At 44.1% G+C, this 13,358-nt stretch overlaps 5 protein-coding genes across 6 annotated transcripts; 2 read left to right on the forward strand and 3 right to left on the reverse strand.

Annotated features, from left to right (window-relative positions):
- Positions 1 to 9: 9 nt before the first annotated feature.
- LOC6601095 lies at positions 10 to 722 on the reverse strand. The gene is made up of 3 exons (XM_002026024.2): positions 646 to 722; positions 317 to 583; positions 10 to 250 (listed from the first exon to the last, which is right to left on the reverse strand). The coding sequence occupies exons 1-3, from the start codon at positions 665 to 667 to the stop codon at positions 210 to 212; spliced, it is 330 nt and encodes a 109-aa protein (XP_002026060.1). The 5' UTR covers positions 668 to 722; the 3' UTR covers positions 10 to 209.
- A 126-nt stretch (positions 723 to 848) lies between these two features.
- Positions 849 to 5,046, reverse strand: LOC6601094 (DIS3-like exonuclease 2). The gene is made up of 4 exons (XM_002026023.2): positions 3,761 to 5,046; positions 2,274 to 3,693; positions 2,089 to 2,208; positions 849 to 2,026 (listed from the first exon to the last, which is right to left on the reverse strand). The coding sequence occupies exons 1-4, from the start codon at positions 5,013 to 5,015 to the stop codon at positions 1,354 to 1,356; spliced, it is 3,468 nt and encodes a 1,155-aa protein (XP_002026059.2). The 5' UTR covers positions 5,016 to 5,046; the 3' UTR covers positions 849 to 1,353.
- Positions 5,047 to 5,126: 80 nt separating this feature from the next.
- Positions 5,127 to 6,169, forward strand: LOC6601131 (THO complex protein 7). The gene is made up of 3 exons (XM_002026022.2): positions 5,127 to 5,151; positions 5,223 to 5,346; positions 5,403 to 6,169. Exons 1-3 carry the CDS (start codon positions 5,142 to 5,144, stop codon positions 6,091 to 6,093), a joined length of 825 nt encoding a protein of 274 aa, XP_002026058.1. The 5' UTR covers positions 5,127 to 5,141; the 3' UTR covers positions 6,094 to 6,169.
- A 1,112-nt stretch (positions 6,170 to 7,281) lies between these two features.
- On the forward strand, positions 7,282 to 11,948 carry LOC6601130 (serine/threonine-protein kinase prp4). 2 transcript variants are annotated; one of them, XR_003409062.1, is made up of 10 exons: positions 7,282 to 7,345; positions 7,447 to 7,827; positions 7,954 to 8,953; positions 9,014 to 9,262; positions 9,337 to 9,569; positions 9,644 to 9,752; positions 9,844 to 10,380; positions 10,449 to 10,677; positions 11,106 to 11,162; positions 11,751 to 11,948. XR_003409062.1 is itself a non-coding variant. In XM_002026021.2 (9 exons), the coding sequence occupies exons 1-8, from the start codon at positions 7,329 to 7,331 to the stop codon at positions 10,650 to 10,652; spliced, it is 2,730 nt and encodes a 909-aa protein (XP_002026057.1). In that variant the 5' UTR covers positions 7,282 to 7,328; the 3' UTR covers positions 10,653 to 10,677; positions 11,106 to 11,522. The 2 variants fall into 2 exon arrangements, 1 of the variants encoding a protein (XP_002026057.1); XM_002026021.2 differs by lacking the exon at positions 11,751 to 11,948 and having other exon boundaries at positions 11,106 to 11,522.
- Positions 11,949 to 11,952: 4 nt separating this feature from the next.
- LOC6601129 (uncharacterized protein C3orf38 homolog) lies at positions 11,953 to 12,992 on the reverse strand. Its single transcript, XM_002026020.2, has 2 exons — positions 12,753 to 12,992; positions 11,953 to 12,693 (listed from the first exon to the last, which is right to left on the reverse strand). Exons 1-2 carry the CDS (start codon positions 12,877 to 12,879, stop codon positions 11,984 to 11,986), a joined length of 837 nt encoding a protein of 278 aa, XP_002026056.1. The 5' UTR covers positions 12,880 to 12,992; the 3' UTR covers positions 11,953 to 11,983.
- Positions 12,993 to 13,358: the final 366 nt, after the last annotated feature.

A 13,358-nucleotide genomic window follows, 5' to 3' on the forward strand; every position in this document is an offset into this window, starting at 1 on the left:
CAGATTGCGTTTGAGTTGGGGTCGGCCTTTCACATGCCACAGATACAAGCGCGAGATTTTATTACGTTTTTATACATATGCTTACGACACTGATGGATCGACTGTTTTATTACTCGTAGAAAGCTGCAAAATTACATTTTGAGGGTTATATCCAGCCACATCTATTCTCGCCTCATCTGGGCAGGGAACCGGGGGGGCTGGTGGGGCTTCTATGTATTCCGACAAGCTCCCAAATGTATCCGTCGGATATCTACATGCGTTTCATGGGAACTCATGACCTTTTGATCAGGTGCGATTATCAGTCATTTCCACTTACTCTGACCACATCTTACGGCGCAGTCGAATTTCCCTCCATTGTAGTAGTTCACGTTGTCGCTGCCACAGATGGGATTGTACTCGCTGGTCGCCGGACACGACTGCAAGCAGGCCAGGTACTGCGGGGACTGGGTAGTGGGTTGTGGAGTCGTTGTTGTGCCCCCACTTTCCGGCTGTTGCTGCGGCGACGCCAGCCAGGGGTTTCCGACTCCCAGCTCGTTGCTGGACTGAGGATAGGCCGAGAGGCCGACAATCAGCAGCGCAATGCCTAGGAGGAGAATGTATGGTTTTGTCGCTTAGTTGCTGCCGAACAGATAAGACACAACCCACCCAATAGACGGATATTTTCCATTGTAGACAAGACCAGCGCCCAGCGGGTTGTGTGCTTGACTCTGAAACTATGACAGGTCTGAATCAGAGCAAGCTTGATGGGGAATTTATAAGCGTACACCTTATCCGATCCGATCCATCCATATATTTACCCTCTGCCCATAACAAAGAGGGTTCTCTCTTCTCTCTCATGCTTTTAATATTATTATATATGTACATACACATGTATACACGTAAGGAGTATTATTATAGGGCGATACTGGCAAAAGGAACATTTTATTTACTTCTGAATCGATAAACCAGTATTGAGAGATCAATGTTTATTTGCACTGAGAGTGCGGGAAAACCGGACGGACGAGAATGAATTTGTTTGTATAATTTCTTTGTGTATTATGCGTACCGTACGTGCGTACGAGATACGGTACTGACAGTTGTTTGATTTTGATTTATTGTTCGGGATATTCTGCAATTTGAATTTGTTTTCTAAAAGCTTTACAATTTAGACAACTCAATAATTTCTATAGAGCTCACTTAGATATGAATGTGCTATGAATAAGTAGATGGAGCATCACAGATTTAATTTAGGCCTAGCTTTCGCCTAGCTATGTTTGAATATGTATGAATAAGTTTTGGCTGAAACTTTCGGATCAGATATGTTTGGTTAGCGACTGCGGCCAAAAAAGTAAATTATATACTATAAAAGTATAATTATAGACTGTTTTGCCGCATGCTATAGATCCGCTGCTGTGAATTTGGGTGGTATTGCTGTTGCTGGCGTATGCGCGCCAGGTTTTGTTGCTGGTGGTGGACCTGCGCTTGTGCTTGAGACCCAACAACATTTGAGGTAGTAGGACGTAAACTGTTGGCAGTGTCACAGTTGGTCGATCGTTGTTGCTGATTGTGTAGCGACTTTAGCTTGTTTTTACCGCTTAGCTGATTTTTGGGCGCGTTCAGTGGATGCTGGCTCTCGATATGCAGAAACCCAGTCAACTTGTTGTCCCGTATCATAAGGTAAATGGGTATCACGGAAAGCAACTGCAACTTGCGGGGCGTCTGCCTCACGTTGAGCTCGGCGATCAATATAAAGTTGGGCGCATTCTGTGCGTTCACGAGAACCTTCTGCGTTTTGTAGTTAATGCTGATAACATGCCCCGATTCCAGGGTAACTACATTCATCATGTGCTGGTATATTTCCATGACCACAGCGGTCATGCGGACTCGCTGCTTGTTGCCCACGAATCGCTTGAAGTACAAGTTGCACGACTCGTCGCCTGCATTTTTGGCATTGTACTTGCGCTCGTTCGCAATTTTTATTAGCGAGTGCAGATCTGCGGGAGTACGGCACGGGGGTGGGCAGTAGTGAAGCGCAGCTGCCAGTAGACTAGAACAGAAGATACAGAGTTATGCAAAGCAAAGGAAAACATGGAAATGTACGGCAATTACCGATGCACCATTACGTCGGGATAGCGACGAATCGGGCTGGTGAAGTGGGTGTAGATAGGAATAGATAGGGCGTAGTGCCAGAGATCGGCCGGCTCAGTTCTTCCTTCGCTGCAAAAGTAGCTGCAATTTGAAAAGTAAAGTTCAGAGTCAAACGTATTGAGAGTCAAAACGGCAGCGTCACTTACTTAGCCCTTGCCATCGGTTTCATCAGCAGGCGACTGAGGCAGAAGCTCATCGCAAGGGGATTGGGGGCCTCTTGGCACATTCTTATGATGCTCTGTTGAAGGGCCTTGGAAGAGCTGTAGTCCAAATTAAAGCCCAAGGTCTGAAACTTCTCCCGCAATGCCTTTAGTGACTTCATAAGCGGCGGCGGGTGATTGCGAAGCACGGCAATCTCCGGGAACGCGTCGTATATAAACCGCGCCACAGCCTGGTTGGCCAAAAGCATATACTCTTCTATCATGCGATTAGCCTCTCTCTGCATCTCCACCTCAAAGTCTTCTGGCTCGCCACTGATTGGATCGAGGACAAAGCGCAGCTTGGGATTGTTGAAACTAATGGACCCTTTTTCATAGCGTGCTTTACGCAGCGAGCTCGCAATGCCATTTAGGCAGAGCACTCGCTTTACTACATCACTGGTTTGAAAGCCGTTCAGGACGGTGGGGAAATCGTGTTCAGTGAAGCGCTCGTGCGGATTATCAATGATCTTCTGGGCGTGCTCGTAGGCAAACTGAGTGCAGGACCTAATAATGGTGCGAGTAAACCGGGGCTTTTCCTGCAGCTGCACCCCGTTTCTGTCCATACGCCAAAACACCGAAAACGCAAGCTTATCCTCACCAGGCAGCAGAGAACAGCGCATGCAGAGCGTTTGCGGAAGCATGTGGATAACTTCGTTTGCCAGATAGATTGACGTGGAACGCTCTTTGACGATATTGTCCAACTCGGAGTCCTCTTCAAGGTAGTGAGACACGTCAGATATGTGCACGCCGATCTCATACTCGTTATCTCCCAGCTGCTCAATGGAGACTGCGTCATCCAGGTCACGCGCAGTCAGTGGATCTATGGTAAATATGCATTTCTTCCGCAAGTCCTGACGTTTGTCTAGATCTTTCGTGCTCCCCGGAGGAATGTGGTTTACGAACATGTCGTTAAATCGTTGCTCGAAAGGTTTTATATCGCTCAAGTTGTTGTGGATCATAATGGCCTTGATTTCGTCCGGCAAATTACCAATGCGGCCCACTGGCTGAATCAATTCCGCAATACAGTGGCCATTGCAGTCAGTCTCGAGGATGTGGGCTAAGTAGAGCAGGCCACACACTTCAGCTGGCTGTTTGTTTCCTATGTGCATCTTGCAGGTTTCTTCCGGTATGTAGACCATCGGAAGGCGCAGATCGAAGGGGCGAAACTTGTAAAACAAATGACCCTTAGAAAGCTCCGTTGGATTGGTAAACGATATAGAACCGACAATTTGGCGAAGCTCGGTTTGCTTTACAATCCCTATGACGAACGCCTTGGGGCAGTTGTCTGACGATATTACGACAACATTGTCAGCATCGGCGTCCGAGTCCTGTGACGCGGTCTCCTCAGAGAACTCCTCGTCTTCGGCTGTCAGTGGAAAGCGGTTAATCAGTTGCAGGGTTTCACTTTGTCTTTTGTGGAAAAAGAAACTTACCGAGGGTCATGGATTGAGCGCCAACATTTAAAACGAAGGCACGCACCGTATCCCCTTCGAAGGCGTAGCGTCGAGCCACTGGCAACAGTACAATACCGTCACGCTCGAGACCTTCACGATCAGTGGACATTGTGATAAACGCCTGCTTATTGTTTTTGCGATTTACTCGAATTTCATCCTCGACGACGCGACCAAGCCCTTCTTTTGCAAGGCGCTGCGCATGGGCCTCCAGGTCGGAAAAGTCCCCAGTAAATTTCAAACTTGCTGGAAGTTTGTGCTCCGCACCTATGTAGTTCCGAACAATCGTGTTGATATACGCGCGCATCGCCTCCAGTTCGGTCTTTAATGACTGTGTTTTAGTGTTTTCACCTGCCGCCGCGTCTCGTTTCTTACTTTTGCGCTTCCGTGCGGATTTGGCTTCTTGTGTGGTCGCTTTTTGCTTGTTGTTTGTTGTGGTGCTGTTGCTGCTTGCGCTTGACACCTCCGACTCGCGTCGTTTGGGTTCCTCATTCCCGTGCTGATGCCTTCGATTAACGTCGCTGCCACCGCCAATACGCTGGGGCATTTGGCGACGATTAAATTGTGGAGACATAGCTACCTGTTGTCGGCCCTTGTCATCAGGGGGTGTCCAATCCAGCTGCGCCAGCACATCACTTTGGCGAATGAGGCGAGCCGCGTACGCATTGACATCTGGAGACAGCAATGAAATCTTTTGAACTAGCTCCTGTAGAGCGGTTACCTCCTCCCTGAGGGCTCGCTTAGACAATTTTCTTTGCTTAACAGGTTGTTGGGCTGTCGAGTTGGCTATCGAACAGGCTGGCTTCATATGAGCCTCCACTTGGGGCGGATTTGTATGCATTGGCATCTGCTCCGGCGCCGCAGTGTTAGATGGTCCTGGCAAGTGATATTGCACGTTCATTGGAATTGAAGCCCCGACCATAACGGAGCCTGCGGAGCGTGCCGTCTGTGACGGCTGTTCAATAGGTGGTGCTGTAGGACTACACCACATATCTGATGGCAGTGATGCGTTGATGCCCGTAAAGTTACTTGCACTTTTCGACTGCAACTCCATCTCTCGGCAAGCCTGGTGCAGACGGGCCGCGAGGCGTTGGGACCGTGCACGCAGGAAATCGGTGTCGATGGGCCCCGAATGCGGTTGATTTGTCTCTAGCGTCGGATTCAAGGGAGCACTGTCTGCGCTACAAATTTTTCTCTCCATTTCGCCGCCCACATCAACGTCCGACGTTTTTAACATATAAAAGAAGTAATTTGTTTTAACAAAAAATAGTTTCCTCAAATTGTGAAAATCACTTTCTCGATTTTCGATAGTCTGACAGATACGAGCGTACTTTTTATTCTCTATCGATAGTTCAGTCTGAAAATGAACGACGGTAAAGTAAATAACATATTGTTTATTATTCAGGAAAATAAAACAAAAATCTACCAAATATATAATCCACAGAGGAAATTATAAAGCAGCGACTACTTATTGATGGCGACGGCACTGGAGAGGACCGACGCCTGAATGTGCTTCTAAAGCAGTTTCTTAAGTATGCAAACGCCAAAAACGACTCGCCGGAAACTAGGTACGAAAATGCTTCAAAAGTGAAGTACAAAATGTAGCCTTTGCTTGATTTTATAGCCAAATTATGTATGACCGTCTGATGGCTCAATTTGCCCAGTGCAAGCTGACGGCGTTGAAAAATGTCGAGACTCTGCAAATGATCAAAGAGGAGCGAGAGAACTACACCAAGCTTGTGGAACAGCACGAGGAGAGCATCGAACTGGCCAAGGAGGAGATCGAAGCCAGTAAGAAGGAGCTGGTGACAGCTAAGCAAATACGAAAAAATAAAATGGAATATGATTTGTTGGCCTCGCTCATCGACCAGCAACCCGATCGGAACGGCACCCAGAAGCACATCGAAATCATCAAAAAAGAGATTGATGACCTTGTCCAAAAGAAACTTAAAATGGAACGCAAGTTTCAGAAGCGCCGCAATGACTTTACTCTTCTGATGTACAGTATCCACGAGCTGGAACAACAATTAGATCAGGAAAACAGCTCCTCGTCCTCGTCTTCATCCTCTAGCGAGAGCGATCCCACATCACACCCAGACTTGGACGACAACAATGGCATAATGGAGGTCAGTGACGACGAAGACGATGATCTGAATAATAGTAGTCCTACCAAGTTCGATGGAGTCCGAGGAGAAGTTAAACTCCCCTCCGTCTCTACAGAAGACTCCAAAGCCATGTCTGTAGAAGAGGATGCTGTGCTCGAACTAAGCATTGACAAAGATGAGCACGATGTAGACGTTGTGGTTGCCTGTTAGCAGTAATATTAAACTCCCAATACATTTACAAGAGCCGAATAATAATTAAAGAATTGAGTTTATTCTGGATAGCAAATGGCTTACATATTTGTTTTATATTTGATTATATGCGGTAAGCTTGGCCTTTGCTTGTAGAGGGATGTTGAGTTTTTTTATATATATATTATATATATATATATATAGGGTGCATGCATGTGTGTGACCTAGAGAGGAGGGGCTGCAATGCCATTGATGGTTTGAACCATCGATATATACACATTTCCAGGCATCGAAAATTTTTAAAAAAATTCGACTACCACAAAATTGAGTAAACTCAATGCTTTTGCGCTTCCAGTATTGAAGTAGATCTGTCTGCCCATATATATTTCCTCCATTTTTATTTACCAGTTTTGATTATTTTATTATTATTTTACTATTTTTATTATTTTATTTTAATATTTCAACCAATTTGTTAATTTCAGTCTGCAACAGACTATCTCCCTATTGTACACTATCAAATTTCTCGAAGGAGATTTTCTACATTACATCCTTTTTAACTGCGCTTAATTTAATTAATTTTCCAATTGTAATTATTCCATTCCATGCACACATACCCTGGGGGAAATGGATGTTATAGAATTGAGAAAATGTTTGTCTTCCAAGGCTCAGTAGGTATCAGGATCGACATAAATATATACAAGATACTAATAATGTACTTGAATATGTCTAAAGAATATCAATTTGAGAAAATGTCTTAATAAATTACGTTTGATCTTCATATAAAATTAACGAAATAGGGTGTACAAAGACCTATACACGCATCATGTCTTCAAATACCAGCAACATTGCGACTGTTTTTTTTGTTGAACTATTTTGTTTAAACCTTGTTTTAGTCAAAATACAATAAAAGCAAGGACTAAAAACTAACCAATCAAGTAGAAAATTGATTCATCAATGGGCTAAAATTTGGTGGGCACGGCTTAATGTTCTATATAGCTTGTAATGTTCGACGGAATATCAAAAACGAGGAATATGTATAATAGAACTGAGCTCGTCAGTATATTTACGGTATATTTTTCAAATGAGACGGTATATTTTGGTATATTTCTGAGCGTCGGACAGTATATTTTATCGATGGATCCGCGGCCACACTGTTCATATGTTCATATGTATATGTGTAGGAAAAGCTAACTTAACCAAATATAATCAGATTTAAGTCATACTGTTTGAACTTTAAGTGTTTGTGATAAAACAAAATGAGTGACGAAAAGAGGTAAGTGAAAAGTATAAATTATGCCATGCACATTTTTTTTTTTTTTGTTTTTGGTTATGTCCGTGTGTGTATATTAATTTCTTGTGTTCCCATTACAATAGTGGAGAGGAGCATCGAGCCAAGCTCAAGAAGCAAAAGAAACATAAGAAACACAAAAAGTCCACATCCAGCAAGAGTGACAAAGAGAAACATGTCCACAAAAGGCACAAAAAGTCAAAGAAGCGTCACCACCACCATAGCGAGTCTTCCCATGACTCCGACGGTACAGAACATCCAAGCGCCAAACAACAGAAAAGCTATGGACTTAGCGAGAAGTTTTCTGAAATCATGCAGAAGGCAAGCCGCAATGGCGCCGAATTGTGCATCTCTAGCTCGAAATTGCAAACAGACCCGTGTAGTCTCGTGGAGGAAATTACAAAGACCATACAGAACAAGGTTCTCCCAGTTTTGGAGGTGGCCAGTTCGAGCAGCGAGAGTGATGTGTAAGTATATGCATCTGGATTTCTAAATGCATTATCACAACCAAATTCCTCATGAGGGCCTTTTATTCGTTTAGTTCTTGCTACAATTCTGATATATGTATGCACATATGTATTTGCACATTTCAGCCCCATGGATGTTGCTAGTCCGATTATTGCTGCCATGATCGAAGATGAGTTGAATTTAGAGGACCTGATGAAGCAGAAGGCATTGCTACAGGCTCGCCTGGGCGCGTACATGTCGGACCCGGACGCTGATGAAAGAAGTGAACCCAACTCACGAGCACAATCGGTGCAGTCCAAGCAAATAGCCAGCAAGGGCCAATCGCAGCCCTTATTCCAACCGCAGGCTACTGCAACTAGTAAAAATGTTAATAATAAACAGTCTAGCATCCATAACTCAAATGAATCCGATGTTATATTATTGGATGATTCTAGCGGAGGCCAGCGCACGCCCTCGCCTACGCCAGAGAAGCGAAGACGACAAGCACCAGCATCCCCAGCAGCGCCTAGAAGTCGAGTACGCGGCGATACGGTTCTTGGAAGGCGTGAGCGACGCTCTAGAGACCGGGATCAGGCGCGTAGCCGCACTCCCCCTCGCCGGCGTATGGAGGAACAAATTCGGCCCCGCAGTCAAAGCTCCCAACGACGGAATCATCAGCAGAACAATCGTAACATGGAAGACTTACGCCAGGAGATCAATCGCGATAAACAGCGAGAAAGGCATGAGCATAGCCGGGATCGGGAGCGCCGTGGACCAGGATCTGGCACAGACAGGCCACAAGCCACAGCCGAACAACGTGCTGGTCGTCCACGGGAGAGAGACAGTCGCTTCAATCGCCAGCGGTCTCACAGTCGCAGTAAGTTTGAGTCGGACAGGCGCCGTGAACGTGAGCGCTTCCAAGATCGGGATCGCGGTGGCTTTGGTGGTAATAATCGTGGTGGAGCACGGGGCGGCGCGGACAACGACCGAGATCGTTACAAAGGCTCACTGAGCGAAGGCCAGAAGATTCACGACAAGGAGAGCAGTGACGATGAGGTTAATCTGGACATTGACATCAACGAGGATGACGATGATGAGGAACGTATCATTGAGCAGCGTCGGAAGAAGCGCGAAGAGCTTCTCAAGGTTAGTCGTCCTCTTAGTCCTTGGTAAATAGTGTATGCTTAAGCTGAATCTTTGCAATAGAAACTAGGAACAGGGCAGGAATCGCCCACGCCTCAAAATTCTAACTCCTATGAGTCTCGTAGCACTTCAGCGGGCTCGTCGCAACGGGATCGCCAACCAAGAACTCCCACACCCACGCTCAATGACTTGGATCACCCCAAGGAGCAGCAGCAGTTGGACAATTCCAACAGCCAAAAGAATAGTTCAGGAAAAGAGAAACGCAATGAGTGGGACATGTTTGCTGATCAGGATGTTGATTCCAATTTCGATGTGAGTCACAGGCTTGTAAATTTCTGTCCCCAATTCTCCCATTGCTTCAACTAATCCTCTGTTCCATCTCCTAGTCGCCCAGTACAATTATTCACAACAAGCATCAGCATGAGAATCCTGCCCTTACTGACAACTGGGATGACGCGGAGGGATATTATCGTGTGCGCATTGGTGAGGTTCTAGACAATCGCTACTTGGTCAGTGGCTATACGGGTCAAGGTGTGTTCAGTAATGTGGTGCGTGGCCGTGATCAGGCTCGGGGACAGGCCAATGTGGCAATCAAGATCATTCGCAACAACGAAATAATGTAAGCATAATATTAGTTTATATGTTGCCCTTTTTAAGCCTGTTGAATTTTCAAATGTTATTTCCTTTGAACAGGCACAAAACCGGGCTGCGAGAGCTTGAAATCCTTAAGAAACTAAACGACGCTGATCCCGAAGATCGTTTCCACTGCCTGCGCTTGAATCGCCATTTCTTCCACAAACAGGTAATATACATATACACAGACTTGTTGGATATTATTCAAAGGTCGTTGATTTTTCTTTTATAAAAATATTTTTTTATTTTTCCCGGTGTAGCATCTCTGCATGGTGTTCGAGCCACTGGCCATGAATTTGCGTGAGGTGTTAAAGAAATACGGCAAGAATGTCGGGTTGCACATCAAAGCTGTGCGCAGCTACACTCAGCAACTGTTTTTAGCCCTCAAGCTGCTGAAAAAGACGGGTATCCTGCATGCGGACATCAAGCCGGATAATATTTTAGTCAACGAGAATAATTTGATACTGAAGCTGTGCGACTTTGGGTCTGCTTCGGCAATAAGTGACAATGAAATTACTCCGTACTTGGTGTCGCGGTTCTATCGATCGCCAGAGATCATTTTGGGAATACCATATGACTATGGAATTGACACTTGGTCTGCTGGTTGCACCATCTACGAGTTATACACGGGAAAGATTTTGTTCAGCGGAAAGAGTAATAATCAGATGCTAAAGTTTTTCATGGACGTGAAGGGCAAGATACCGAATCGTATTGTGAGAAAGGGTCAATTCAGAGAGCAGCACTTTGATCAGAACTGCAATTTCCTCTATCACGAGATAGACAAGCTCACGGAAAGGGTAAGTTTTGTGATAATTTCGTATTTGCAACAGCACAGGATTACGTTACTCACGTCTCCCATTTGCAGGAGAAGATTGTTGTGATGCCAGTTGTAAAGCCATCGCGTAGCCTGCAGCAGGAACTGATTGCTGATCAAAATCTGCCCGATGATCAGCATCGCAAGGTCACTCAGCTCAAGGATCTGCTAGAGAACATGTTTGCCCTGGATCCAGCGAAGCGGATCTCCCTCAATCAATCACTAATGCATCCCTTTATTCAGGAGAAAATGTAGAGATGAACAGCGACATCGAATAAACGTAATTCTTTTTCCTAGCCCGTAAGACAACCGATACGCCCAACTCGCGTTAGCTACTAGTTTTCATTTGTTATCAGGTTAAAAAAACAGTTCGCCTAGAAGTCACCCGCACCACACATTTACACGATTACAAACGATGTAAATATGCCCTGTGGATTTTGGCCTGCAGCTGTACGGCTGTAAGGTATGGGGTTTTGGTGAACGAATTAAACAAAATATGCTTTCGATTAGAAATTGTTCCGGAAATTGTTATACGTGTGTGTAGTGCGTGTATATAATTATTCTAAAACTTTGTATGAAAATGCATGTAACCGATTTCCCACACACAATATATATATATATACCTATATAAACATAAATCTAAGCACCGTTCCCGATCTGTCGACTTGTCTTAAGAAACATACATATTAATGTGTACTACCATTTCAGTGTGGTGTGCCGCTGATAACGGAAGAGCGCTCCTTGGCCGTGTGGCTGACTCAACTGGTAATAATTTATTTATACGACCTTGCAGAGGATATCCTTTAGTCCCATACTGGCGATAGTCAGTCGAGAGCATTTAAGATTTATCAATTAAGCACATGTTTTATTTTTTGTATGATCTTCTGTTTATTACAAAGAATGATTGAGTATTTTTTCGCTTAAATTGCATACTTGTTCGTACACTACAAATAAGTTAATTTTTTATTAGTTTATATACACCCTATGCACATGACTACACACTTGACTAAATTGTGTATGAAAATACTCTTCAAGAAAGAAACTTTATATTGGCTTAGATTAAATATAAAGCGTTTTTCCCACTCTCTTGTGGGCCAATAACACCGACGACTCTATCCATTATTGTTGTTAAAAAACAGTACAGTAAAAACGTACAACAGTATAAGGGAATTATTCTTTACTTATTCAAAACTATCACTGCAAGGTATGAGGGAGCTTCGGTTAATCGAAGATAGCAACAAAGACTTAAAACTATGACTGGGACTACTCTAACATATTGTTGACAGTGTTCTCTTAGGCTTAACTCGCAAAATTGTACAACTTTTAATGCCTACATTCTCTTTGAAATTGCAGTTGGGTTGACTACACAAGTATATACGGAGACTTCTTCGATCTTCGGCTTTAACTGACCATTCGAAAAGTGAAATCGTAAGTTTATACAAGATTACATTCTTTATTTCTAAGCTAAGGGTAAGTAACGATATGGTATACATACTGATGGTAAACTCCATACCATGGTGGACGTGCACCGGAGCTATCGAAAGGTTAGTTCATTTCGCATTTAACCGCTCAATAATAGTCCACCGCTAGTCCAGCTCTTCGTTATGCACTGGCAGTGCCAGAGCTGTCTGCAGAGTTTCGCACTCTCTCAGGCTATGGAGGATGCGGGGCTCAACCTCACTCTTTAGCAAACATTTCAATCTCTTGGGCTTCCAATTGTTTTCCGAATAGGGGTCACGTAACAGTGCAAAGACGCATTCAAAAACCCCAACACAGGACTCGGTTGTGTGAAGAGTGCCACAGGAGAGTACCAAGACCTGACCATAGGAATCCATGCGCCCTTGTATTCCACAGTGGGTTAGGTTTGGATTAAAGACGAAGCCAAATTGGTTTCTTGTGCTTATAAGTACTGAAAGTACCTCTGGAGCCGTCTCACACTCGTGCACACTAACCCCATCGCTGGCCAAAATTGTTAAGTGCAAGGCCGCATCGTCCCACAAATCTACAAGGCTGAGACAGTCAGAATTAAAGCGTTCAAAAAACCATTCGCCGAATTTCCGAGCCATTGTGTGAATGGGATACTCCTCTTCGTTTTTGGGCGTATTAATGGGTTCTACGGTTTGCTGCTGCTCCCAATATTTGATCACTTTCGATACCAAATCCGCCTTGGTGAAGTTTGTGGCTATTCCCGGTAAGCGTCTGTGCACATACATAAACAGAAGTTCGCGCGTGATGAGACGTTTGGACAATAAAATGTGTATGTCCTCCACATGTGCTATTAGGTAGTCCAAGGCTTCTGTAAGTAATATGCAACTGAATATATTTCTCTTTTAAATAAAGTTCAGTACTTCTTACCCTCAGGATCTTTGATTTTACACACATTTTTTGTCGTACTCTTGGCCAACTGCATCAATACAATCGTGTTTTTCTCATTCAGCAAGAAGTCTCTGAGACCTTTCTTGTAGACTTCGGAAATGGGCATGGCTCTTACAAACTTGTATTCAAAATATCTGCGCTTCTGTGCCGTATATGTTCTGTTTACCTGTTTACCCAATTTCTCTTGCAACTAAAAATCAGCTGTTTGGTATGAAGATGTGGTCACACTTAACGGGCAGTGTTGCCAAATGGCACAAAAAATAAAAATTTAGTTAAATAACAAAAGAACGGAAAATTTAGTGCATTTCTCAAATGAATGTAGATTATGCGGAAGTATAACTCGTGTCTTACTAATTTTACATAAATTATTTTGAACCTTAAGGTATTTGTTTCCATTATCGATTTTACTAGCATGGAGCATAAAAGAAACTACTCAAACCGTTATGAACGTGTCCAGAACAATTGGTTGCGGTCATATTTTGATCATGATTTTACAGTTCGCGAGTTTGTTGCGGCATAACTTCGCTAGCTGTATTTATATTACTCGCAATAAATATTTACTCCGAAGAGCGAGTTTTTTGGTTT

The sequence above is a fragment of the Drosophila persimilis genome, unplaced genomic scaffold (genome assembly GCF_003286085.1).
Source record: "Drosophila persimilis strain 14011-0111.01,24,50 unplaced genomic scaffold, DperRS2 tig00000676-arrow-arrow-pilon, whole genome shotgun sequence".
NCBI lineage: Eukaryota > Metazoa > Arthropoda > Insecta > Diptera > Drosophilidae > Drosophila > Drosophila persimilis.

Excerpts from the sequence above, each read along its gene's own strand:
- LOC6601131 (XM_002026022.2), top strand. Across the intron at positions 5,347-5,402 it reads AACGACTCGCCGGAAACTAG|CCAAATTATGTATGACCGTC; the intron begins GTACGAAAATGC and ends TTGATTTTATAG.
- LOC6601095 (XM_002026024.2), bottom strand. The coding sequence starts at position 667 with ATGGAAAATATCCGTCTATTGG. Across the intron at positions 584-645 it reads GGAAAATATCCGTCTATTGG|GCATTGCGCTGCTGATTGTC; the intron begins GTGGGTTGTGTC and ends TTCTCCTCCTAG. Across the intron at positions 251-316 it reads CGCCGTAAGATGTGGTCAGA|ATATCCGACGGATACATTTG; the intron begins GTAAGTGGAAAT and ends AAACGCATGTAG.
- LOC6601130 (XM_002026021.2), top strand. Across the intron at positions 7,828-7,953 it reads TCGAGCAGCGAGAGTGATGT|CCCCATGGATGTTGCTAGTC; the intron begins GTAAGTATATGC and ends TGCACATTTCAG. Across the intron at positions 9,570-9,643 it reads ATTCGCAACAACGAAATAAT|GCACAAAACCGGGCTGCGAG; the intron begins GTAAGCATAATA and ends TCCTTTGAACAG.
- LOC6601129 (XM_002026020.2), bottom strand. The coding sequence starts at position 12,879 with ATGCCCATTTCCGAAGTCTACAAGAAAGGTCTCAGAGACTTCTTGCTG. Across the intron at positions 12,694-12,752 it reads TAAAATCAAAGATCCTGAGG|AAGCCTTGGACTACCTAATA; the intron begins GTAAGAAGTACT and ends TATTACTTACAG.
- LOC6601094 (XM_002026023.2), bottom strand. The coding sequence starts at position 5,015 with ATGTTAAAAACGTCGGACGTTGATGTGGGCGGCGAAATGGAGAGAAAA. Across the intron at positions 2,209-2,273 it reads AAACCGATGGCAAGGGCTAA|CTACTTTTGCAGCGAAGGAA; the intron begins GTAAGTGACGCT and ends TTCAAATTGCAG. Across the intron at positions 2,027-2,088 it reads CCCGACGTAATGGTGCATCG|TCTACTGGCAGCTGCGCTTC; the intron begins GTAATTGCCGTA and ends CTTCTGTTCTAG.